This window comes from Cuculus canorus, chromosome 2, assembly GCF_017976375.1.
Source record: "Cuculus canorus isolate bCucCan1 chromosome 2, bCucCan1.pri, whole genome shotgun sequence".
Taxonomy (NCBI): domain Eukaryota; kingdom Metazoa; phylum Chordata; class Aves; order Cuculiformes; family Cuculidae; genus Cuculus; species Cuculus canorus.
Window position 1 is genome coordinate 79,274,684 of NC_071402.1, and position 26,801 is coordinate 79,301,484.

At 40.0% G+C, this 26,801-nt stretch overlaps 2 protein-coding genes across 4 annotated transcripts in view; both read right to left on the reverse strand.

Annotated features, from left to right (window-relative positions):
* Positions 1 to 420: 420 nt before the first annotated feature.
* ZNF622 (zinc finger protein 622) lies at positions 421 to 6,761 on the reverse strand. The gene is made up of 6 exons (XM_009570280.2): positions 6,122 to 6,761; positions 4,045 to 4,299; positions 3,121 to 3,283; positions 2,375 to 2,487; positions 1,376 to 1,519; positions 421 to 759 (listed from the first exon to the last, which is right to left on the reverse strand). The coding sequence occupies exons 1-6, from the start codon at positions 6,726 to 6,728 to the stop codon at positions 632 to 634; spliced, it is 1,410 nt and encodes a 469-aa protein (XP_009568575.1). The 5' UTR covers positions 6,729 to 6,761; the 3' UTR covers positions 421 to 631.
* Positions 6,762 to 10,667: 3,906 nt separating this feature from the next.
* Positions 10,668 to 26,801, reverse strand: part of RETREG1 (reticulophagy regulator 1) — a 66,107-nt gene continuing 49,973 nt past the window's right edge. For all 3 annotated transcript variants that reach the window (XM_054058693.1, XM_054058694.1, XM_009570279.2), the window contains 6 exons: positions 23,465 to 23,591; positions 21,560 to 21,644; positions 20,910 to 21,047; positions 19,359 to 19,423; positions 18,123 to 18,249; positions 10,668 to 14,879 (listed from right to left, as the gene is read on the reverse strand). In XM_054058693.1, coding sequence (XP_053914668.1) covers positions 14,374 to 14,879; positions 18,123 to 18,249; positions 19,359 to 19,423; positions 20,910 to 21,047; positions 21,560 to 21,644; positions 23,465 to 23,591 — 1,048 coding nt within the window. In that variant the 3' untranslated portion in view covers positions 10,668 to 14,373. The remainder of the gene's footprint in view (positions 14,880 to 18,122; positions 18,250 to 19,358; positions 19,424 to 20,909; positions 21,048 to 21,559; positions 21,645 to 23,464; positions 23,592 to 26,801) is intronic.

The window sequence follows — 26,801 nt, forward strand, 5'->3', positions numbered from 1 at the left end:
CTGAACTGCAGCACTAAGTACATACAGTCGATTTTGGAGGGCAAGATTAATCCTGGAGTTGTTTTCCATCAGTGCATTTCTTTAAAGAATTATCACTTAACCTTCCCAGAATCCCTGCTCTCAAATTTTCTCCTCAATAGTGCCAACTAGAAGTCCAAAACACCTAGCTAACTTATGTCTGACACCACAACTGAAAACCTTCAATACACTCTCATCTCAGGCTCTTTCCTCTACAGGCTCCTAGATCTAGGACCTTCTCTCCCTAGGACCTCAACCATTTTGCAGAATTGGGAATCGAATATACTCAGCCAAACGACAATGCCAACTGTCCCACAGAAATGGACTGCACAAAGATGGGCTGTAAGGGTATGCGTGCATCTTTATTCATAGCAGTGAATAAAGTGACTGCTTTACTACATATTCCATTTAATATATTTTATTTTTTAAGTTACGCCAATCATTTCACTGGAAGAGACAAGCTCCCTGCTCTGCTTCTCACAGATAGGCAGGCATGTCAGCCTACGCAGCCTCGTTTGATAGGTACCAAGTCAATTTTAAGAACAGAATCCTCGACCCAGAAATCATTAAATCCCCCTTCCCAAAACCAGTTGCATGCCGCTCTCTTTGGAACTCAGAATCTGACTTGCATCCGGAAATGCATCTGCTTTGTAGCATTGTTTCTCATTCCTGTCTTAAGCATCCACTTTGATTTCATTCTCTGCAGGTACTGCATATCACGCCGCTGAGCAAAGGCTGCCCCTTCAGGGAGAGAGGAGGAAGAGAACAAGGAATAAATGCCTTGAAGCCTGTTTATTACTTACATGCAAACCAGCTCATCTGTCCATTTACACCAGCTGTTAGCTATGTTTTCCTTCCCATACCAGCACATTTAATCTTCACTTTTCTATTCAGAATGGCCAGTTCCCTCTATGAGTATCCATGACTGTGATTAAGGGAAAAGCATTGTTCTGCTTTCCAATATGCAGTTCTTTTATCAAAAGTGGATATAGACCACATCACTGCTCCCCAACTGGAAAAGTGTTCTAACTTTCTATGGATGATTTATGTCACATTATTAACTAGCGGTAGTAGTGGTTTTGACTGGCAGAAACAAATGAAACTTAGAAAGTCACAAAATATCACAAACCTGCATGGTAACAAACTGAAGGGCTTGCACAGAACCTGCAACATATTTTAGACACCAACAACTTCCTATAACTTATTCTGCTTGGATGTCAAGAATGAAAGGGAACTGAGTGGAAGACAAACTACTACATAAAACCCCGCAAATGTGAAACAAGCTTGACCTATTTAAATGTAGAGAGATGACATCCTAGAGCCTCTTCCTCTGCAAAAACCTCACATTGTCACTTACCTGTCTGGCTTGTCCAGCCCAAAGCTCTGTACTGCTGCAACACCCGACCCACTGCTTTTTTATTTCTTGCAACAGCCACTGTTCTTGACAGACCAAACCGTTGCTTGTAGTATGTCATTAAAGAACGATGACCCACTCTTGCTCCTGTTCAGAGGAGAGGACATCTTGTTATTCATAATGACGCAGTTTCTGAAATGCACTATTCAAGCATATTGTGAAAACTGTGGAAAATCCCTATGCTGAGAAATGCTTTTAAAAGGCCCAGAGCCCTAAAAACTTAAGGACTCTTAGAAACTCTGTGTAGTTACTGCAAAAACCGTTGCACTGCATTCTAACTTGAAGCAAAAAAAAACCAACAAAGAGAGCTGTGGTTTGAGAGGCAGTTATCAGAAAATTTTAATTACGGCAATGAGCAGAGAGGCATTGCTTACATTTCAAGTAACCAGGGAAGTAACTCACTGACATTCAGGAAATCTGTAACTGTGTAGCTAACAGCACTTTGCAGAATAAAAGGCCTGAGGTCCCCTCATACAAAAACCACCCATACAAAAAAAATGCAGTCAAGAGTGCCAAATGCTATCCAAGGCAGGAGTAAGGTTGTTTAAATAAATTAATTTTACTGAACTTGTTTACTAAATTAGTTACCAGGTGCCTCTCTGTAAAAATACTACAACTAGATAACCTAAGTTATAGCTTCTCCAATGTGCACTAAAACAAGTTATGGTAACTCTTGCAGTATATCATGATCACATGTTAATGAAAAGTTAAAGGTAGCAAAGGAAGACCCTGCCCCAGTCTGCACACACACATTAATGCTGAAGAAGCTGAACTACTTGGAAGTGAAAACAACAAAAAGCGAGACCAAAACCCCAAAGACACAGACACAAAATCTCCCTTGCCATAGGAAAACACTTGCAACGATGACCTAAACTGCAGGCAACAGCCGCAGCGATGAGAAACGCAGAGAAAAGCACATCATAACACAAACCCTATGCCTACCTGAAGGAAGGATCAATTCCATGGTGTCATCATCATAATCCAACTCTCTCATTGCTGGACGCTCTCCAGGCACATGTGCATCCTCCCCATCCTCGTGATCAGGGTAGCTGCTCCTGTGCAAGAGTAGCAGTACGTGGTTTATACATGGTGATCAGCCACAGCTATCTAGACCCATTACACAAACTGTCATGCCTAGCTATGACAAGCCACAAGCATTGTCATGTTTCATCTGCCTTGGTTAGAGTTCTTTCCAGTAGCACCCTTTCACAGGCTGAAAACAAGGACCACCCTTCTTCTACCTGGTTCTACAAAACTCAGAACGGTTCTGCTGCTGCATGCTTAACAGTGTCTTACGGTGAAAAGACACCATGGTGCAGCCCACTAGCTCTGCAAAACTACTGAATGAGCACTCCAAGAAACCCCACTAAACCCACCGGTCACCATAACAGGAGGCATTTCTGACCATTTCTGCTGGTGCAATGAAATATAAACTCAGTATCAATAAACACAAAAAAGGAAATTCAAAATCTAGTTTCGTGTAGGACTGGTGTAAGTGGTCACAGGAAAGGAGTTGTTGTTACGCTTACGTAGTAGAAAAGTGATGAACTAACCATGCAAAATAAGCATCAGAATCAGAAATTAGATGAAATTAATGAGAAAAAGAATGAATCATAATATCTGATGTAATACTGACTGTCCTTTTGTCTGTCCCCATCTGCGCTCCCCTCAAAGAAAGGCATCCTCACCTAAAATCATAGAAGTCGGCAAATTCCAAGGCAGCATCTCCATCTGTGAAGAGTTTGCAGTGGCTTTTATCATTCATGTGAGCCTGTACTGCTTCTGTAGAGTAGAAGGATTTCCCTTTTTCATTGCACCAGATGCAGATTTTCCCAACGCCAACCTTCTCTCCTGCAGAAAACATTGACACTTCTGTTGGTCCGAATAGAGCCCGCCTAGTCAACAATTAGTGTTTCTGCAATGCAGCCTTTCCAGCTTGCACGCAGAGACCTAGGAAGAGCCTTGAGCCCTTCGTTTCCAGAAAAGCCCTGCTGTTCCTATGCCTTGACCACATGATTCCATCAGGGACTGGTGGAGCATTTGAAGATTTCATGTGACAAGGTATGGATTACTATGTATTCTTAGTAAGTTTCATACTTCCAATACAGTTTTCTATCAGATACTCCAGAATTATTTTATTCATCTAGCTCCAACCCCCCTGCCATGTGCAGGGACAAGTCCCACCACATGAGGCTGCTCAAGGCCCCACCCAACCTGGCCTTGAACACTCCCAAGGATGGGGCATCCACAACTTCCCTGGGCAACCTGTGCCAGTGCCTCACCACTCTCACTGGGAAGAATTTCTTCCTAATGTCTCGTCTGAATCTTCCCCCTTCCAATTTAAAGCCATTAGACCAGACAACTTTCTCAACATCAGAAAACCACGTGAGATGTACGGGACACATGATCATGTTTACTCAAAGGGGTTTTCTCTCACTGCCCCCCCAAAGGGCCTACATTCCTGTTCATGATCAAAATGCTGAAATAGGCACGACTCAGGTTTTACACTCACCCCTCCGTATGTGTTTTAAGTCATATCCAAGTGAAAATGAACAACATCAACAGTATGTAATTATTCTGATCAAAAATCAGGAGAACATTTACAGGCATACCCAGGTACTTAATTAGTCCTCTGAGATCCACAAGGTACTCTATGTCTGGAATGAAGAAACTGTGAACTTTTGTCATATGGGCCACATTTTTTGTGAGAGATCTTGAATGGTGAGAACAGAACAAGCAGTCAGTGACTGGTATGGCCCCAACAGCAGAGGTGCTTTCAGCTTCAGCCTGCTCCTCCTCTTCTTCTCCCACACTTTCCATCTCTTCTTCAGAGCTGACGTCTTCATCAGAATCCATATCTTCCCAGTCTTTCAAAGGAAGTTTTAAAAAAAATTATTTATATGATTAAAAAACCAAGAATTAAGTTAGAAAAATCTACCATAGAAAACATTGCATTTTCTATTCTTAAGGCACAGTGCCACACAGTCACTTCCAGGTGCAAGAATAAACCACTGCCACTAAAACACATCTCTTTGTAAGACACACAGCAAAGCTCAAGTCTGCCCTTAAAAAAGTTGAAAGATCTGATATTTTTTCCCCTCCATTTTCTCAGCTATTAACACTTTATTGCTATTCCAAAGCCTTAAATTTAATTTACCACAGCACTAGAACATATGCACAGCTCATTAAAACCAACACAACACTGTCAGGATCATGAAAATACTTCCAGCAGTGATGGAAAACACACTCCTGTTTGCACACACATCGTTAACAGAGAAGAACAAAGCCAGCTGTCACAGATACACTATATTACATTATATGTCGGTATATACCAAGATTATACACATTTTACACATTTGCAAGGTTACTGTAGATCTCATTAAGGAACACGTGAACCAGCAACCTGATTATACTGCTAGAGATGTTTAGAAATCTTTTTTAAGCAGTTCAGATCTGGGGCAGTGAGCATTTCCCAGTAATCTATTCCTACTGGTCCCCTTCCAATGCTATGCGCACAGAGTGTTTGAGAACAGGGAACATGGTGCTCCCTAGTGTTGCAGGCTGCTAGTTTGCAATCTTTGCCATAGGATATAGCTTAGCAGTTTTAAAGGCTTGGCACTGAATTAACAAGACTTGTAGGAAACATTACTCAACAAATACTTTAAAGAAAAATTAACATTCAGAAACCTACTGAGATTTTAATTTTACCATTACAACTTATGACTAACATTATTACAATACAGGTGCAAGCTGGCTCCTTCTTTAGACGTTGCACTCTCAGAGGTAGTTATTTCTTCTCCTATAGAACAGATTCCCTGAACTGCAAGTGAAATTTTACCAGCATAAAACTGCTGTAACATGTAATAACTTGACACAACTGCTTCAGTAGTGAAGGTGGCATAGTATGGTCTCACTTCATACCTGTCCCTTTGCTGCAGTTTAACCACTCCATGCAACTGCTCCAATAGGTGCATCTGCAGCTCCACTTAACTACAGCACTGAAAGCATCCAGGTTGAAAATAACCCTTTTCTGGGAATTCTGAATATCTGATCTTTTCAACTTCTCACTTTCCAGGCTGATCTTCAACAAACAGCTATAGCCACACAAGCAGCAAGGGTGAAGCAGCAAGAACAGGCAGCTGAGGTAGCAACTCCTACACCGATTTCAATATAGATGCCAGAAGCTGTGCCACAGTGTCAGGCTAGGGAGCAAACTTTCTTCTCTGGTATTGACAGGCAGAGAAAAATGAAACCATTCCCACTCATCTCTCTTCAACAGATCAGTGAAGTGACTGATGAGACAACAGCAAATGATCAGGACTGGATTTTTGTGCATCTGTTTTTTACAGAAGTAGTTTTCGGGTAAGCTTTTTTGCTAGCTTTCCTTAAAAGAAACCTCCCCTGGAATTTTACATGGGAAATAGTGCTCATATTTTTAACTATCTATATTCAACTTTCATGCGCATTAGTATCTTGTGCAGCTGGCAGTTCAGACACCAACAGAAAGTCCATGACTGCAAGCACGGGCCAACCTAAAATCCGTTGTTAAGCTGAGACTTTAACTAACAGGAAGGCCTTTTCTGACAGAAAACGCTGTACTGCTACAGAAACAGAACAAGGCTTTTACACAAACCAACAACTACATAGCTTGCACCAAGCCATCCCTTGTCAGTATGTTTACTGCCTTACCTTCTTCCACATCCTCTTCTTCCTCTGCTTGCTGTTTGGCCAGCTTCTTTGCTTGCTGTTCAAACCACTGTAGCCGTGGAGGTTTCTCTGATCGTTCTCTACTCTGTGGTAAGCTGGCACTTCCCATAGAAACCGGAGAGCTGCTTGCATTACTAGGAGGTAAAGGTGTCTTCTTCGGAGACGAAGATGGCTGAGCTCTGATGGCCTGCTGAATAGCTGCATTCATTTCATCTTTGTTTACACTCTCTGGGGCCAGCCCCTTTTCCAGGTTCTTTTCATTTAATATTTTCACCTTCTTGCTGACAGCTTGAACAGCCTTCTTCTCCAACTCTAAGTGCTTCCTGGACTTCAAGTGATTCTCATAGGCATTGAAAGTGGAGAATCTCTTGCTGCAAACTGTGCAGTAAGTGGCAGTGATTTTGTTCTGCTCCTCTGCTACCGCCCTCTGGGCTAGGACTCTCTCTTGGAAATTCTCAGCAGTGACAGGAGGCATGTCAGCAACCTTACGCTTCAGGTTGTATCTATGCCAGTCGGTTTTGTAATGGGCACGCTGAATGTCAGCATCCTTGAAAGCCACACGACAAGTGATGCAAGTGTAGGTTGCCATTTCTAGAATGTGGGAAAAAAATAATAAACATCCTAACAAAGATAAGTAACAGCCACACCTTCCACCTGCAGAGCTCCTTATCACTTTCCTAGCCCAAGCAGGTATTTTGCTGCCATAAACCAACTGATGCAGCGTCACATTTGCTGTTAATCACAAACTCCTGGCAGAAACAGGACAGTCTGATCCAGTCTTCTACAGGCAGGACCACAGAATCATAGAATGCTTTGGGCTGCAAGGAACCTTTACAGGTCATCTAGTTCAACCCCCCTGCAGCAGCAGGGACACCTTTAACTAGATGAGGTTGCTCAGAGCCCCACCCAACCTGACCTCGAATGCTTCCAGGATTGGGGCCTCCACTACTTCCCAGGGCAACCTGTTCCAGTGTTTCACTACCCTCACTGTAAAAAATTCCTTTCTTATATCCAGTCTAATTGTACCCCCCTTCATCTAAAACTCCTTGTCTTGTCACAACAGGCTTTGCTAAAAATGTCTTTCCTCACCTTTCCTGTAGCCCCCTTGAAGTACTGGAAGGCTGCTATAAGATCTCCTTCAGAGTCGTCTCTTCTCCAGGCTGAACAACTCCACTCTCTCAGCCTGTCCTCATACGGGAGGTGCTCCAGCCCTCTCATCATCTCTGTGGGCTTACTCTGGACTTGCTCCAAGAGCTCCATGTCCTTCCTGTGCTAAAGGCCCCAGAGCTGGATGCAGTACTCCAGGTGAGGTCTCAGAAGAGTCGAGTGTGGCAGAATCACCTCCCCAGACCTGCTGGCCACACTGCTTTTGATGCAGCCTAGAGAGACAGTAGCTACATACTAGATCACTTTGGGTGTGATCAAAAAAAGCCCTAAAACAGATCAGAAGAATAGGTACATAACTGAGAGGATCTAAACCCCTAAGTCTTCACATCACACTACTGAATGGAGCAATAATGTTCACACTTCAAGCTGCACAAAGCAGATAAAGCACCTGCAGAACCCTGTGCAGTTACGCCAGCCATTCCCGTCACTCATGGGCATTTCCACCCACCATTTTAAGCCACAAAGCCAAAACACAGAATCTTCCCCTGTGTGGGGCTCAGGAAAACAAAACTGGAGGTGCTCACAAGTCTTCACTCCAAAGTACAGCCCAGTCCTTCAAGACAAATCTGTTTCCCTACAGGGTCGTTATTACAGCTGATGCAGTTCTGTCCCTCTACTCTGCTCTGGTCAGTCAGACCACACTTAGAATACTGCATCCAGGTTTGGAGTTCTCAGCACAGGAAAGACCTGGACCTGCTGTAGAGAGTCCAGAGGAGAGCCACAAAGATGATCACGGGGTTGGAGCACCTCCACTGTGAAGAGAGGCTGAGAGAGTTGGGGTTGTTCAGCCTGGGGAAGAGAAAACTCTGAGGAGACCTTATAGCAGCCTTCTAGTACTTAAAGAGCGCTACAGGCAGCTGAGGAGGGGCTCTTTATGAGGGAGCGCAGGGGTAGGACAAGGGAGATTGGTTTTAAGCTAAAAGGGGAGATTTAGATCAGATATTCATAGAATCATAGACTAGTTTGGGTTGGAAGGGACCTTAAAGATCATCCAGTTCCAACCCTCCTGCCACAGGCAGGGATATCCCACTAAATCAGGCTGCCTAAAGCCCCATCCAACCTGGCCTTGAACACCTCCAGGGATGGGGCAGCCACAATCTCCCTGGGCAACCTGTGCGAGTGTCTCCCCACTCTCATGGTGAAGAAATTCCTCCTAATGTCTAATCTAAATCTAAATAGTGGGAAGAAACTGGCACAGGTTATTGTTCCCAGGGCTACAAAGATGATCAAAAGGCTGGAACACCTCTGATACAAGAACAGGCTGAGAGAGTTGGGGTTGTTCAGCCTGGAGAAGGCTCCTGGGAGACCTAATAGCAACCCTCCAGTATCTGAAGGGGCTACAAGAAAGCCCAGGAAGGACTGTTTACAAAGGCTTGTAGTGATAGGGTGAGGCGGAATGGCTTTAAATTGGAAAGGGGATGATTTAGACTAGATGTTAGGAAGAAATTCTTCCCAATGAGAGTGGTGAGGCACTGGCCCAGGTTGCCTAGAGAAGCTGTGGCTGCACCATCCCTGGAGGTGTTCAAGGCCAGGTTGAATGGGCCTTGGGCAGCCTGATCCAGTGGGATGTCCCTGCCCATGGCAGGGGGGTTGGAACTGGATGATCTTTAGGGCCCCTTCCAACCCAAACTATACTATGATTCTATGACTGCAGGCATCAGGCACCCCGCACGGGTGACTGCGCAGCTCCAACCCGAAGGCGGAAAGGAGAAAAGAAAACGAAACCAACGCGAATCCAAGCAGCGCCGATTACGGGCCGCGAGGCGCCAGAGCGGGGCCGCTCCCCCCGAGCCCTCCGAGCCCCCCTGCGCCGCGCGCACCCCGCCGCGCCCCCGGTCCCACCTGCGCGCGAGCCTTCCCCCGCCGGCGCCGCCATCCGGAAGGGGGGGGTTGGAAGCACCGCCCCTTCCGGGCGCTCGGGGCCGGCCCGAGGCGTAGTGTGGGTTGCGTCAGAAGGAGCGTTAGCGGTCACACGGTTTAACTGCTGTGCCGTGGGCGGGGGCATCCCACTGGAGCGGAATAAGCAAGGGGCGGTGGGCGCCCCGCCCCCGTGTTGTTGCTGAGGGCGCTTGGAGTTACAGAATCATAGAATCATAAAGTCACCAGGTTGGAAGAGACCTCTTGGATCATCGAGTCCAACCACTCCTATCTGCCACTAAACCATGTCTCTGAGCACCTCGTCTACTCGTGTTTTAAATACTTCCAGGGAAGGTGACTCTACCACCTCCCCGGGCAGCCTCTGCCAGTGCCCAGTGACCCCTTCTGTGAGAATTTTTTTCCTGATATGCAGCCTTAACCTCCCCTGGCAGAGCTTGTGGCCATTCCCCTTGTCCTGTCCCTGTCACTTGGGAGAAGAGGCCAGCTCCCTCCTCTCCACAACCTCCTTTCAGGTAGTTGTAGAGAACAATAAGGTCTCCCCCCAGCCCCCTCTTCTGAAGGGCCAGTTCGGGCTGGAAGGGGCTGTGGGGTCATGCATTCCCAGCCCCTGCAGGAGCAGAGACATCCTCAGCCAGGCCAGGCTGCTCACAGCCCCATCCAACCTCATTGAGAATGTTTCCAGGCATGGGGCATTTGCCACCACTCTGGCCACCCTGGGCCAGTGCTTCACCACTCTCGGCGTGAAAATTTTTTTCCTAATATCTAGTCTAAACTTCTCATTTAAAACCACTTCCCCCTTGTCCCATCCCTGCACTCCCTGACAAAGAGCCTTCCCCAGCTTTCCTGCAACCCTTTCAGGTACTGGAAGGTTGCTCTAAGGTCTCCCCAGCACCTTCTCTTCTCCGGGCTGAACAACCCCAACTCTCTCAGCTTGTGCTCGTATGGGAGGTGCTCCAAGTCATTGATCATTTTTGTGTCCCTCTTCTGAATCAGGTCCAACAGATCCACGTTGTTCCTGTGCTGAGAGCTCCCAAAGTGGACACAATACTCCAGGCTGGGTCTCACCAGAGCAGAGCAGAGGTGCAGAATCACCTCCCTCACCCTGCTGGCCACGCTTCTTTTGATACCATCCAGGATACGGTTGGGCTTCTAGGCTGCGAGCGCACATTGCCTGCCAGCTCACATCAAGCTTCTCATCCACCAGGACCACCAGGTCCTTCTCTGTAGGCTGCTCTCAGGCTCTTTGTTCCCGACTCAGAGAAGTGCAAGGCCTTGCACCTTTGTTGAAACTCATTAGGTTTTCCACAAACCCACTTCTCCAGCCTTTCAAGGTCTTTCTGGATGGCATCCCATCCCTCATGGGTGTCAACCTCACCACCGAGCTTGGTGTCATCCACAACCTTGCTGGGGGTGCACTCGATCCCATCATCTATGTCATTGATTTTTCCCTGCTTTGGGAACAAACATACAATTGGATACGATGAAAGATAAAAACTAACACATATTTATTAAATGGGTTTACAAACAATCAATAGAATAATTCCGTGTTTACAAAATAGTAATCAGGCTAGGTAAAGTGCTGTGAAATATTTTAAATAAAGACATTTTGTAATTTTCCAGTTTCTGGTTACCCGGATCAGAGCTGTTTACAGACTGTTACGCTGCTCATGTGCTGGGAACAGACATAGAAACTACAGGGAGCTTGTTCAGAAGGCTCAAACAGTCTGGTAAAAGTGCAAAACAAACGAAAAACAAGTAAAACGAGTCTATCTTCAGATCCTATTACTGTGGGTGAAAATTAATTCCCCTCCTCTGCATAGAATATTTGTTTTTACGAACAAACTGAAGAATGGTGAGTGGGTGTGCAGCACATACCCATGGAAAGCCCTTGTGTGCTAGACATAAGTTCTTTTATGCTGGATTTGATACACTTAAAGCCACCAAACAAATGAAGACCGTTCCATCTGCCACTCGTATGTACTAATGCAAGAGGAAATTTTCCAAGTACGAATTGCTGAACTGCATCCCACTGACCCAGTCTTGACACGTTTCCTTCCAGCAGGGATGCGCGACGAAGCCACTGCAAGGCAAGGGAGGGTGAGCACCTTAACCACGCTACTGCAAAAATACATGGCACCTTCCATTTACTACCAGGTGAGAGCACACAAGATTACGCACGCAGAAATGATCCCACGGCAAGATCATTATCTGTCTTATGCCATGGCACTGGCTCACCTCACATGTTCAAACTCTGTGATCTTGCGCTCTATGTTGACTGTACTTTTGACTGGAAACTGCATGCAAGCAGGCTTTCCATGGAACAAATGCATGTCTCAACACTATGTGCTACCTCATACTTGCTTGCCTTTCTTCCTGTCCACGTATTCAGTTTTGGAAGATGGGAAGGAGATGACCAGTGCTCGGTAGGAAAGGTATTGTGGACCGTTGTGATGGAAATTTTTTAAGTAGTTGCTATTTCATAGCCGCTGCTAGAATATAGCAAAGTGAAGGTTTCTTGAGAGATTTCCAACTGAAGGCAGTGTGGAAGGGGTCTTGCCAAGGATGGAAATGTATTCTTTTTTTTTCTGCTGTCAAACTGCTGGCCGTGGAATGTATTGTATCCAAGCAAAGTGTTTCTTACGTGTGGTTGTTCGGGAGGGAAAAGGTAATTTTCTGCAGGAAACCCAAGCATCTTTCCACTACTTAAGAAGAAATATTAAATGTTACAGAATTACCTCCTTCTCATTACACAGTATTTAGGGGCTTGAATGTAACTGACTTCCACAAGAACAGAAAAATAAAATTCTAAAGACAAATAAGCAATTATGCTCCTAAACTTTAATGATTTGCTTGTTCAAGTTTTGCTTTGTTTTTCTTTCTGGAAGAAGAAACTAGAGAACAGACTGGAGAAGGATCAGTCTGTTTTTCTATCTTGAAACCAGAAAATGGATCATTTACAAAAAGTCTGAGAAACTCCTCCAACTGCTTTTCCTTCTTGAGCTAATCTATTATTCTAGAAGAGTGCCCCTGTGTTACATACTTTTATAACCACAAGTATTCTTCCTAAAACAACAATAAAGTGCATACTGTTGTAATGCCACCATTGACAGCCAGCTAGTCCAGCCCATCAATCCTATCCAGGAAAGCCTGCGAAGGACTGCTCCCTCCCACCTCTTCCTGTCCCATAGCCAGTTTCCTCTCCTGGCACCCATACTCCTGTACAAGGAAGCACACAGTTGTTTTGGTGTCCTACAAAGTTTTATCAGCAACTTGGAAGTTGTACTCTTCTATCTTTATAGATTGTCCTAAACATGCAGCAAGGAAATGAGGCTTTTAACTCATCTGAGAAATTTAAATGGCCTTTAAACTTACTGGTTTCCAGCAAAAACTTCTTTTATTTCGAATAGGAAGGTCAGGCTAGGGGAAGCTAAACCGGAAACTTAACAACCAATGCTGTGGAAGTGATTTGGCCATGTTTTTTTATGATTTCCAGAAACTTGCTTTTCATGTTAAGATGTTGTAATTTCAAAAGCTGCATCTTGTGGAATCTATATCCAGCATCCACTTGGTTTGTAATGGATTTGATAATGAAGGCACAGGCTCACTTTTTTACTGGTAAAGGACAGCAAATACAGTCAATATGCATTACTGACACGAAAGCACAAGCAACGATAAAGCTAGTGTCAAAAATTGTCAACATCTTTCCTTTCGCTACAATCTTTTTGGCCATCTGCCTATTTTTCACCTCAGAAAGAAAAACAAATTAAAATGGAGTTAACTTCAAACACAGGTTTACCTACACATATATGTTAGTGGAAGATTCTTATCTGTTGCTGTACTTTTTGAGGGTCCCAGATGACAGTATTCACCTCTTCAAATGCCAGCAAATGGAAAAATCACTCGAGTAGTAGTAGCAGCTGACATGGTCCCTCAAAATTGCTAACAGTTTACATCACATTATAAAAACTAGCTTTACTTCTTCCTATTTCTTTGATTACTATTGCTTGGTATTACAATTCAACCTTGTCATGGGTGAACAAAAAAGCCCTAGTAAAGTCAAGTAAGTTACATGCTTAAGATCCCATGCCACTCACTAAGCATGTGTGGAGTTTTCAATTGGCAAATAATTTAAACAAGTTCTTTTTTGTTTTAAATTATATGCCAAGAAGAAAAGTGTCTTCTACAGCAAATGGCCTCACTGAATATTTTTAAGTATCTTAAAAGGTTCAGCTTGCAAGAGGACTTTTGTTGCAAGTGATGGTAGCTGTCTTGGGGGGAAAAAAACCCTAACCCCACAGAATTCTCAGTTAAGGAAGTGGCACCTAAAAAAGCCTTTTCTTTCATTATTTTAATCTCTAATCTCTATTTCAAACAATGACTACCCCTTACCTGCTCCCAAAAAGGTTGTTCGGTTCATGTGATATTAATTCTTCAGTATAAAAATGTGTTGGCTGACTTCACATGGGCAATACTGCCAAGGACCAGACTCCATCAAGGAACACAGCAGGCATGCCACTTTACAACTCTACAAGCCTAAAACAGCAAAGAACTTGGAAATGCATCACCATATCCAAAATAATTCAAAGGTTTTAAGTATGAAATCAAGTTCTTTGATAGTGTTGCACACATTTAAACTATAGTTGTGCTGGTTAATGTGTTTCATATACAGTAGATGCACCACACATAATGCTAAGTGCAGGGATTCATACTTTTTGGTATGATTGAAGGAGGTGAGATTTAGTTAATCTCATTGCAGTCCTCTGATAACACGCACTTGCTACGTGAATCATTAATTGTTTTACATGGTTGGCAACCAAGAGTAAATAAACTACCAATGTTGAAAATTTGGCTCAGGACCCCAAAATAGACGGTTGGTAAAAAGATAAAAAAACGCTCTCAAGCAACTCTTTTGAATAACTGACCTCCAACACTCATCTGCAACCAAACTGTGGATAGATAATTCATTTCCATGCTATTACATTGAGGTATAACTACCATAAACATTAAACTATCAGTATCAGCTGATATTTATCCAGTTAATTCACTCTGCATAAAGGAAATTATTACAACACATCTAAAGTGATAGTTAAAGCTTACAGCTCAGAATTTTCCTTTTTTTTTTTTTTTTGCATTTGATTTTTTTTGTGTATTTTATTTTTAATTCCTATGTTACCAGTTGTAATTTCCAGTTAATGACTTCCAAGCAGATTTGAAAGGAAGCCTGAAGATTTTTTCTTTTCCCGGGATTCTGCTTCTTGGCCTTGTGAAAGTCCCAATTCTTTCTCAATCTGCTCAAGCTCAGACTGGTCAAGCAGTTCAAAATCATCAGCCTCCTCTGTGTCCGTCTCCTCACTCAAACTGGGCGCTGCATGCGAAGGAGCTTGCTGTGCAGACTGCAGCTGGTCTTTGATGGCAGCAGATACGGCAGCTGCAATGACATCCCCAGCAATTCCACTCATTAAGTTAAAGGTTTGGTCACTGGTCAAAGGCAAGGAGAGCCCTGCAGTGGATGGTCTCTCTTGTCTGGAAGCATGATCTGCCTTGAAATACGTTTGTTCTTTTTTTTGTTTTTGCTGGATGGGCATACCAATGCTTGAGTCATCGTCATCATTTGTTCCGGCACCATTTTCTAAAGAAGGAAATTCTGAAAGATCTCTAGCGAAAGCTTCTTCATGATCACTAGGTCGGTCAAAATCTATTACAGGTTTAACAGAAGGAAACAGTGTTAGCAAACACAAAAGGCTTCCCCAAAAAGCAGCAACGTGTGAAAATACAATTAACAAGTGTTCCTTCGAATACGTTTACTAATCCATAGTCTAGTAGTCTTCCATAGTATCAATGCAGAGGAGCTTTGTGTGACATCTAAAATAAAATGGTTTTGAGGTTGCAAATGTAACACCACAAATCACCTGGTATCAACCTAACTCAAAAAGTTATTTAAGGAAAATACCTTCTTAAAATGGTATCTAGTAGTATATAAAACAACCCTTGCAAATAATTAGCACAGCTAGTTCTAAATACACCAGCAACATGAAGCCCTAAAATTTATAATACAACAGAAGGTCTCTAAACTCTTTTTCTTCACAATATATATAAATTACAAATATGTAAACACATATGAATGTAATATAAGCTTTTGATACACCTGTAGAATAAAAAAGGAATATTTATGTGTTTAAATAAAGATATAAACAAAATGTAAAGTCTTAATCTGTAACTTTTTCCTTTCTCAGCTAATACTTGTATTAAATAGGAAACAGAAAATGGAAACTCTACAGATGACCAAGATTGTTTTCAAGTGGATAAAAAGCAGACTGTAAGCAAATAAAAGTTTATATTTTAATGGCTGCATCAATGGCACAATATTTGCTATTAGAAATGTGTAAAACCTACTGTGCAGTACGTGGCCTGTGGAAGAGGCCTAAATGAGCATAAGAGAATAGTTTGATCTAGTATTTGAATGAGGAGATAAAAAAGTAATCAGTTTGAACTTACTTTCTATGAAAACAAGCAATAGCAGCATTCATAAGGGCTAAGGAAATGAATCCTAAAAATGTGTCATATGTCATTTTCTCCATCTTCTTTGGGAAAAAGGGAAGGGATGGAAGGCTGGAAAGGTGAGGAGGAAGGGTTGTGCTGTTTGCAGAGTGGTGGCTCAAATGCACAGAGCTTTAAGATGAGACAAGCCAATACTCATATGCACCCTATCTGGTCTTGCACTTGTGCGTATGTCCCATTTGCTGAAATGCTCCATATGGGAGAAGAGTGGATGTTGTTTAATTTTCACTTAGCAAGGCCTTTTTATGCAGCTTCCCACATTATCTGTACAGCCAAACTGGTGAATGAACTGAGTAAGTGAGCTGTAAGGTGGGTGGAAAGTTTGTCATACTGCCAGAGCCAAAGGCCTGTGATCAGTGATACAAAGTCCAAATGGAGGCTAGTCATTAGTGGTCTCTCAAAGGTACTGAAGCAAACACTCTGCAATGCTTTTATTAAAGACAGACGACAGGATGGAATGCACTCTCAGCAAGTTCATGGGCAGAAAGAAACTGCTCTGGGGGAGGTGTATTTGATATTCTGGAGGGCACAGTCCTCAAAAGGCTGGAGAAATGAACAGACTGAAAAGGAACATCATGAAAATCAGCAAAAGCAAATGTAAAGTCCTGCATCTGGAACAGAATACCTGTACAGGTTGGGGGCAATGAGATAGAATGCAGCTTTCCAGAACAAGACCTGTGGACAGCCAGTCAGTGCTATGTCCTTGCAGCAAGGAAGGACAAACAAATACTGAGCTATACTAGCAAACTAAAAAAATATTTTTTTAGTTTTGACCTCTCCAGTGCAAGAGAGACAATGAAAGACTGGAGTGAGTCCCCTGGAGGGCCAGCATGATTTTTAGGGGGCTAGAGAACAAGCCTTATGAGAGGTGGCTGAGGGAACTGGGGTCGTTTAGCCTGAAGAAAATGAGGCTGAGGGGAGACCTAATCACTGTCTATAACTGCCTGAAAGGAGGTTGTAACGAGGTGGGTGTTGGTCTCTTCTTCCAAGTGACGGGTAATAGGATGAGAGGGAATGGCCTCAAGTTGCACCAGGGGAGGTTCAGATTGGACATCAGGAAACACTTCTTCACTGAAACGGTTCTCAGGCACTGGCACAGGCTGCCCAGGGAGGTGGTTGAGTTACCACCCCTGGAGGTATTTAAAAGACGGATAGATAAGGTGCCCAAGGATATGATTTAGTAGTGGACAGGTACAGTTGGACTCAATGAGGTCTTTTTCAATCAAATGAGTCTGTGATTCTATGAATGGGCTTTATGGCAAAGGGGGATCACATAGTTGTCTTTAACTACCTAAAGGGAAGGTATAGAGAAGATGGGGCCTGACTCTTCTTAAAGATGCACAGTGGAAAGATGAGAGTAAATTGACAGAAGCTGGGACATGGGAAATTTTGATTCACTATAAGAAAACCTGTTTTACATTGTGAGGGTGAACACTGAAAAAGGCTGTCCAGGGAGGCTGCTGAATCTCTGCCACTGGAAATGCTCAAAATTCAGCTGATCACAGCTTTGAGCAACTTGATCAAGTTGAATCTGCTTTGAATAGGAAGTTAGGCGAGATGAACAATAGCTCATTCCAACTTACGATTCTGTGATTGTACAATGCTGTCTATTTACAACTTGAAATAGGAACCAAATAATTGAAATTATTAATTTGGCTTGTATAATGTCATTAAGTAATATCACCCTTCTTGTCATTTACAGTGGTCTTTTTCTATAAGAGGAGAAATGCAGAACGAGCAGAGCAACAAATCCACAGCTAAGATTACACTAAACTGCTGTAGTCTACTGTAGTCCTTAATCTTTATTCAGGCAAAGTGCTACTACGTAAAAGCTTGGCCTGTAAAAAAGTAAGAACATAAAGATCTAGTTAAGATCAAGGCAAATGCCTGAGAAACTTTTCCTACTCTTAGTCTTCATGTCTCATTTAGGCTCATTGCTGGATGTCTTCATCAGCATTCTAGTAACTAAAACCTTATAATACTTTCTTCAATTGGCTGTTTAGCAACTGAAAGTATTAACTTTTTCTTCCTCAGCTTTTATTTGCATAGCTTACTCACAAAAGCATTGGAACTAACTTAAACAGTTTACTTGCTGAAAACATTTGGTGGAAGAGAGCACTAAACCTGGTACTTATTGAATGTGTTGTTTTCACCCATGGCTACTTATTTATTTAGACACTTACTGAGGTACTTTATTATTTTAAAGACAGCTCGTACACAAGATGTATGCAAAATTAATTTTAAATTAGAATTAATTTTAAATTGTAGAGGGAGAAAAAAAAAACAACGCAAAAAACTTTTGTCCTAAAATTCTCTAATTCTTTTCAGGTAACTTACATGGCTGCAATTCATCAATGAAACAGATGAAGCCACTACATACCATCAGATGTGTCTGTCTGTGGTGAATACCCCTCGGATAAGTTAAAGGTCCCATTATCGGTCCAAGATACCTCTGATACATCTGTGTCAGACACTGACAGCTCTTTGGCAACAACTGCAGGACTAACCTAAACATAAAAAAAGTTCCATAGATGTATTCTTGTACTCAAAAAATACATGCTACAAGAAGCCAAGGCTCAGATACTGAAAAAGAAGCATCTTGCGTGTCCTAGCAATATAAATTGCCTCCTATTTAGACTTTAATTGTAGAAACATGAAAATAATAGGACTACACAATAGAAGTGAAGCATCCCTCTTTGTAATAACTGAAAGCTGTATTACACTGAAGAAGCATAGAAAATTCTAATTATTCATTCTGAAAGTAATATCCTACTGTAATGGAAGCAGAATGGGCCTGAAAATACAAAATATACATAAATGTAAAGAAATGCATAAACTTATCTATAACACAGAAAAAAATAGCTAAAGAAAAAATAATCATGATCATTTATCCAACAATATTCAACTATGTCAGCTAAAAGCTTTTATCTCATGGGATATAATTTTTTTTCAGAATACAAAACCAGCTTCAAAGCGATCACTGCCAAAGTCAGGCTCTATTTACTACTGATGAAATACTGCATAAGAATTCCTACAAAACTGATTTTTTTTAATATCAACCAGCATTGATTGTAATGGAAGATCCTTTGCCATACAGTTTTTCAGAGTATTACGAGAGAAAGGATTTATTATGAGTATTCTCATACATTCCTAGAAAGATATTTATAAATAATATACTGATTTACACCATCATTGAAAATGATCAGACAAGCAATTACAAAATTATCTGACAAATTATGTACGTTTTCTATGAAAAATTCCCTTCTATATTTTAATTTGATAAAAACAACTGTGATTTCACTGTTACAAATAAATAGCTGCCTTTGCTATTAAATTCTTATTTATTTTTTCTACAGCCAATAGAAAATAAACAAATTCTTAGTTTAGTAACCACTAAAAAAACCCACTACCTTGAAGGCCAGAAGTCACAAGTGCATTAAGTTAATTCTTATAAGCCTAATGATGGAGACTATCAATCACATTTAAAGCACACTGCTTAGTTCAGGAGCACAGCCTTCTGGGCAAGTTGAAGTCTTCCACAGGAAACAGAGACAGTAGTCTAAAATATTCTATATAGATTTTAAAAGCAAGATAGGGCTGACTGAAAAAAAGTCACCTTCGGACACAGGGCTGATATGTCTAATTCACTGTCATCTTCTGTGGGTTTTGTTTTTCCTGTTTCTGCAAGAAAAGAAAATACTTTTTATCCTACTTGTGACAACAGACTGTGAGATTCAGTGTGTGTTCTCTGTCACACAGCTTGCATAGTACAGCAAACTTTCACCTGCTGACACAGTGCATCATTTACGTAATAGGCTACTAAAGTAAAGGGAAAATGTTGATTGAGAGGCTAGATATTTATCAAAACATATCACACAGCAGCCAGAGCAGGAGAGAGCCTGTTGCTCTGAAACATATTTATTTACTTAGTTTCAGATGTCTCTGTTGCTCACCACAATACAGTGCTCCCTAGCAATATATCTGTCTTTTAAACTATGCTGTTGGTACAATGCACAGTTGTAACATACTGCTAAAACAGGCAGTGTAGTTATCCCAGCACTTTTACATAAGAACATGCAATTTTCCAGATAACTGCATGTAATCTTAATTCACAAAACCTTTTTTTTTCTTCTTTGCACCTAGTTCTTCTGCATTTGCAACATTTTTCTGCAAATATGCATGCAAAGCATCCTCTGAAGTCTGAGAGAATGATGCCCCTTGCAGATGAACAGACACAAATTTTGCCTCCTTTGTCAGAGAATTGTCTCATGAATATCTTAAACCAGTATAAGCTGAAAACCACAGTCACAATATTCCTGGTTGCCTAGTTTTATAACTTGCTATTCCCTCTCTCAGGCCAGTACAAGGGTTTATGAACTCATGTGGTAAACCCAAGTGGCAAAGCAAGGTAGGGAACTTGACTGGGTTAAGTTAAGTTGTAGGGTGAAGCAAGAAAGAATAAATCTAACCTCAATCACTTCTCTGGTGCTGGCTTATGAAATGTATTAAACAATAGTCTGATCTCTCTGCCAGTTTTACAGAAGTAGAACAAGGTGGAATAATACATGAAAGAAAACTTTCAAAGTGTTATTCCTTATTCTCAACAAGTACTGCATTATATGTAAAAGAAGGAGAAAAGGCAGATGGTTCCTCTTGTTCTCTCTAGGAACAGCACATTGTATGATGACTCGTTACAGGAAATATATGTTTTAAAGCAGATATGAAGTCTGCTGTTGTAACACTAACTGAAACGGGTGGGCTACCTGCAAGTAATGTACTACAAAGGTTTAATTACCAAAACTGTAGCACACACAAAAATTAAACTAAAGATAACATCATTCATGTAATTTTTTTAAATAGCTTTATTACTTAAAATCTAAAATTTTTCAGTATTATAAGGATTTCAGGTGAGACAGGCAAGATTCTGTTTTAAACTGATTTCTCCCCTTTCTAACTAAAAAGTTTGATTAATATGTAACTGCTATCCTACTGCAATTCCTAAATGCTTATTGAGTACCTGGGGAAGAAAACAAATTCTTGTTGCTGGTTCAGAGCAAGTAATACCTTTACAATTGGTTTCACAGGAGAAACCAAACAGTCTACAAAGTGAATAAAATTTTCTGTGCATACAGGAATACATTACTTGGGGCTTTACTTAATTACTCACCAGATCTCTCTCTTTTCTTCTGGTTGATATATTCCACTATTCCAAAATCTAGTTTCATCAGAACAGTCTTAACTTTGGTGCACACTTTCTGTCCAAATTCATTGCACTTAAGGAAGGGACATAAAAAGGCACACAATACTGTGATAAAAATGAACACAGAGAGAAAAAATGTATTGAAATATTGCTTTTTAATAAGTTACTCAATAAAGATTAAACAATACATTTATTAGGATAACTACTAATTTTACATAAAAAGGCACTGTGAAATGCCCATGCCAGACAAACTGTTAACATCAAATCCAGTTTCAAAGAGCCTGCTCATCACAGAAAATACCGTAACAACTGACACCTTTTTTTTACTTCAAGTAAGGCATAATTTATGACGATGATAGCACTTCTCATTAATTTTAATTTAGTCTCTACCTGTGAAACACAACTATGCAATATCGTGCCAGAATCAACAAGCTGAAAAGGTCAGCTTACAAGCGGACTTCCATATGACAAAAAGGACTTGTCAGAACCTACACATATATTGTGTTTATATGCGTGTGTGTATATAACACTACATCAATAAAATATTCTCCGTACAGAGACCATATAATAAACAAATCACATACATAAATCATGATGGAAAAAGAGACTATACTTACGCAGGACATAGGAGAGGACAACTCCAGGAATGTAACTTCCCAAGACAGTGAAAAATGTACATACACTGCAGACTAGTAGGCAAAACTGGCAAAACCAAAAAAATTGGCTATTAGCACTTCCAATGTTTAAATACTTAGAACATTTTGTAATAGAAAAACTTTGCATACTAACTGAAATCTAGAATGCAGTGGAAAATGGAATTTTATTCTATTTGTTTTTTAAATTAGGAAATACTTCTAACACTTCTTGTGCAAATAAGCATCAAACAGTCCATTTTGACTAATTAGGATTTATCCCCTCATCTGTTGTCTTTTTATTTAATATAAAGGTTTAACAAATTCATTGTTATTGGCAAAATTACTACAAATTACTTCACCATCATTACACAGGAAAACAGTGAACACTTGATACGCAGGGAAAAAAACCCGCAAATCACTAATTGAAATTTTACAATGCACACTTGCCGCATGCTTACAAAAGCAAAAAATCCTTCCCACGAGTACGTTTCTCTCCCCTTTTGTGTTGCTTTGTGAAACTGTTTTCTCTCATATGCTGGCAAGTATTCTTCTGATGTTTGTTGACTACTCTAGCATCCTCTTAACACCAAGACTGAGCTGATTTTTCAATATAAAACTTGAGTTTTGGCCTCTGCTGTGACTGAGACATATAGTGCATCTTTCACAACTTCATAATGCCAAGTACAGAATTGATCTGAAAGCTTGAGAATTTAGAGAAGTAATCCAATTGCTTTTGGACTTTAATTGCAATAAAATGATTAATTCAAAGAAATTTTGCACACAGCATCAGTGCCTAATTTTCTTGTAATTACAGCAGTCAAAAAACATGGCTTAAAGAATGAAGTCAGGGAAAATAAAGGAAAATATGCTCTCAAAATTAGCTTTTCTAAATCGGGATTAGATATATCTTAACATACAATTATTGTGCCATATTATTAATTGACAAAATTAGGGAACTGGGTATACTGATACTGCATTTCCTTGCTTCAATATACACCTATATTCTACTTCTTTTAAATATAACTTTATTATCCTAAATATAATAACTGCTTTTTGTATAATCTATTCATCTTTGCAATACTTTTCATCCTGTTTCTCATCTGTATTTTCCCCCTAAACTCCCTAACAATTGAGTGTTGTACTACATACTTCCAATTTGCTATGTCTGAAGGGTCTGTTTTCATGAAAGATTTTGTCAAAGGGAACTGAGATCAGGAGGGGAAAAAATCCCTCTTAATTACCTTCTAATCTTTTATATCTAGCTATATATATATATTTATATATACATAAATTGAAATGTACTGTTACCGTGATCTACACTAGTTATAGTTTTATTTGGAAAATGAAGCTGCTTCACTTTTGGTTACAACTATTATTCATAATAATCTTCCTATTAGGAAAGAAAAAATATTACTCTTGCTTGCCTTTCCATCAACCGGTTTCTCCAGCTCAGTCTTTCAGTAAAAAACTACCCCAAACTATACTGGTACAGAAGGAAAATTATTCCAACATAATATGAATGATTCTGTGCTAACAGATAGTACTTGTGCAGCTGTTTCTGAAAACTACAGTTACTTGGAAAAAACATGTACATATAGGAACTGTGTACTTTTCTGTTTTTTAGAGGTTTTATTAAATTGTGATGTTTTAAATTTCCTTTCCATGGAATGACTGGCGAGGTTCCAGCAGCTGTAAGGGGAGGGACTGCACTGCTATAAACTTTACTGTGAGCTTTGCTCACTGGTAAGGTACTTATGTTCTGCACAGGAAAAAGTTAGCAGAAACTCATGACAATGTATCACAATGTGTATTTTTCTTTTTTTTTCTTTTGCTTGCTTGTTCTTAAAAATTCTGTTTCACCTTCTTACTAAACAATATGGAACTTACCTTGCCAGGGTTTTGTTCCTTGAAGTGGGACATTTCTTGAAGAAATACAAGTAAATTCATCAGTGTTTCTGAAATGCACTGATTTATTCTGGGTCTGTAGTCTTGCCTGGAATTGATGATACTCCAGCTGACAAGCAAACAAAAATATGCAACAACTTTGGTTATAGCTCATACGCAAGTTGAAAGTGGTTGAAAACATCATGTTGTGAAGCTATAGTCTCCTGTGATCCAGTGGCTGCTGCTATGCTACAGCAGTGTGTGCTTCTTTTCCAAGTATCTTATATTGGGCGACTTTGATCTTTTTTTAATAAAATAAAAAATCTGCTCCGTTGTAGCAATTCTCACTCCATACAATCAGTTGCTGAAGAAAGTACTGCTTATTCATTCTGGCCATATGGAAATGTTGGAATTAAGGCACAGTTGTCATCTTAATTAGCAACTGAACCCCAAATTTATTTCTTAATATTATTTTTTCTTAAAAAATATATATTACAGTTCTTTTCATTGCCACAGAATGGCCACAGACATTAATACATTTAATTTCATTCATATAATCTTTGTGCTTTTTCTTCTCTATTTTTTCATCTTGTTCTACAAACTATGATGACCCAAAATTTATCCAACTTAGAAAAAAAGAAATGGTTCTTGAAGTCCTGATGTTTACATTCATTTCCTCACTGAATTTTTGTTTTTCTGTTACATTGAAAGGACTGTTTCTGAAGCTTAGCTTATGACGGTTCAGTCTTTTTAATAAAATTAATTAAAAAACCTATACAGAAGAATTTGCTGAAAAAACATGAGAAAACATAGATTATCTAATCGTGGCTGATCAGTTAAAGCAATATCCATTTTAAATGAAGACATTGCAAAACTTTTGGGAGTAGACAAAACATCTACAACAAAGGTGTTTTATGAAACAACAAATGAAAGAAGAAATGTACACAAGCCAGTCAATACCAAATCAAACTGGTACAAAGCATGGATGTACCACCATGCAAATATAGTGAAACTGAAGTAAATTCTGCACCAGTTTAACAAAGTTATCTTTTGTGTTCACTGCTCAGTACAGACACTGTACCTGTAGTGATTAAAAGCTTCCACATTAATATCAGCCTTGTACAACAACAGATTGCTTAGTCATTTTTCTTGGCACACAGTGTAAAATTTAAAGGCCATCATGAGCATTTGGCCTTTTCTCAGTTGAAAGCTGGTTAGTCGGTTGCTTTTATACACCTTCTCTACTAAGAACACACGCATAACCTGCCTTTGCTTTATTGTATGTTATTAGCTATGATTTAATTATTATTCTTACTAATAAGGCACCACTATGTTTTAAGATATGAACACATTAATGTCTCATTTCCTGATATAAGGAAATCCATGACATATATTTGTACTATGTTTCTGTGAGTCTTTGGCAATATCGATGAACAAGCACAATAGCCCTGGAGTCCACCCAGACCCTATTGTGGAGCTTTGTTCCTGTAGATGTCAGACAGAGTGGTGCATATTTAATATGATGCTGCTGCTTTTTAGTTTGCTTAACACCAAACATTTCTCAAAACAGATGTTGATCCCTATATAGCAAATATAATCCTACCAAAACAAGCTTATTCTTTTCTCATAAATATTTTCCAGATCCTTAGAACTAGTTCACAAACTTTCAGGAAATGAAAACCAAAAAGTTGTCTTTTTCAAAAGTGCTTTAAAAAAATTTGCTCCCTCATGTTATTTTTACTTTTCCAGTCTACAAAGCAAAAGTGTACAGTAATGTTTTTATATAGGCAAGAGTTCATACTCCACTTGCACCAAGAACTGCAATGCAGATCTTTCTAGCAAGAGCAATTGGTTTACTTAAACAGCCTGAGGAGATAATGGTTGAAGGAAAATGGAATTGAATCCTTGAAATTCTTTACTTGAAAGTTACACGTGTAATTGCACTTGACTACAAGAGAGATATTGATTTTTCTGCAAAAAGAAAGGCTTCTGAGTTGCTTCTCTTTGCAGAGCTAGGGTTATATGCTGATACTGAGGGAAGTGATCACTCACATGGCAGCAAGCAAGATATAGTAACAGCACACTGAAAGGATGCTTATTAAGGGGTCAGGTTGCCTAAATTAGATAGAGGCTTTGATTAATTAATCACAATAGCAAGTAAAATAATACATAATAATACATTCCATACTGTTTATTACATTATAACATCAAACAAAAAGAAAAGTTTGGGATTACCAAGTAACCTCAGATTTCTGGTCACAGATTAATAATAAAACCACACAAATCACAGGTAACTGTATCAATAAATGCCTATTTCACTTTATTTTACAAATGAAAAAAAAAAATCTATTCATAAATTTTCAGTCATATAACCAAAAGGTACAGAGAAAGTGAACTCTGAATTTCAAATCTAAAGTTTCAGGAAAAAGAACACACAACTTAAGCTCTCCTTAAAATTTTTAACTAACATTACAGCCAAACCCCAGACAACCTCATGTCTAACATGCAAGTCAGCAAGGTTTAAAGCCACTTTTTCTTACAATTATAATATCTTCCTCTCATTTCTCCTAAACACGCAGTAAGAGGATTTGGGGCTTACACTGAATCGTACACTTTGGTCCAACTGCTGCCCACATTTAAATTTGTGAATTTTTATATACTTCTGCCTATGCCAGGAATAAGTCTTCTTCTCCCACATACATGATACCCAGTTTTATTCTACATGGGAATGTTACATACTTTCTTTCTGTGCCACTGCAGACATACTGATTACTTGGAAGTACCTTTCCTAACATAATGGAGGTTAACAATCACCTTCTATTTTCAGACACATAGTCTGAGTATGTCCATTTTTGTAAAAAAGTCAGGAATAATTTAGGTCAAAAATAACGAGTTAAACACACGTGGAGAAACTTCATCTTTCAGTATGTCTGTATTTAACTACTGTACAGCATGTTCACCAGGAGGTGGTGACACAGCAACGTCAGTATTAGAGCAAGGTTTGGGAGCCATTTCATACAGAACATAAATAGCAGACATGGGCAATTCATATTCAAATATCATGTGCATAGCGGAGTGCAGAATGTAACTTAAAGAAAAAAATAGTATTTCAGTCATGGTGTAAAATGGATTAAAGTCCAAAACCCAAACTGTTGCGTTATTCCTGACTTTATTATAGCACAGTATTTATAGTATTGCAGTACTGTGATTTCCTCTTACATTACAAAATATTCAGGGTGGTTTCTCCACCCCACTCTAGGAAAAAAACATAAACAATTTAAAATAATGTACCTGAAATTCCTAGAATGAGAGTCTCATGTCTAGGACTAGGTGACTTTTG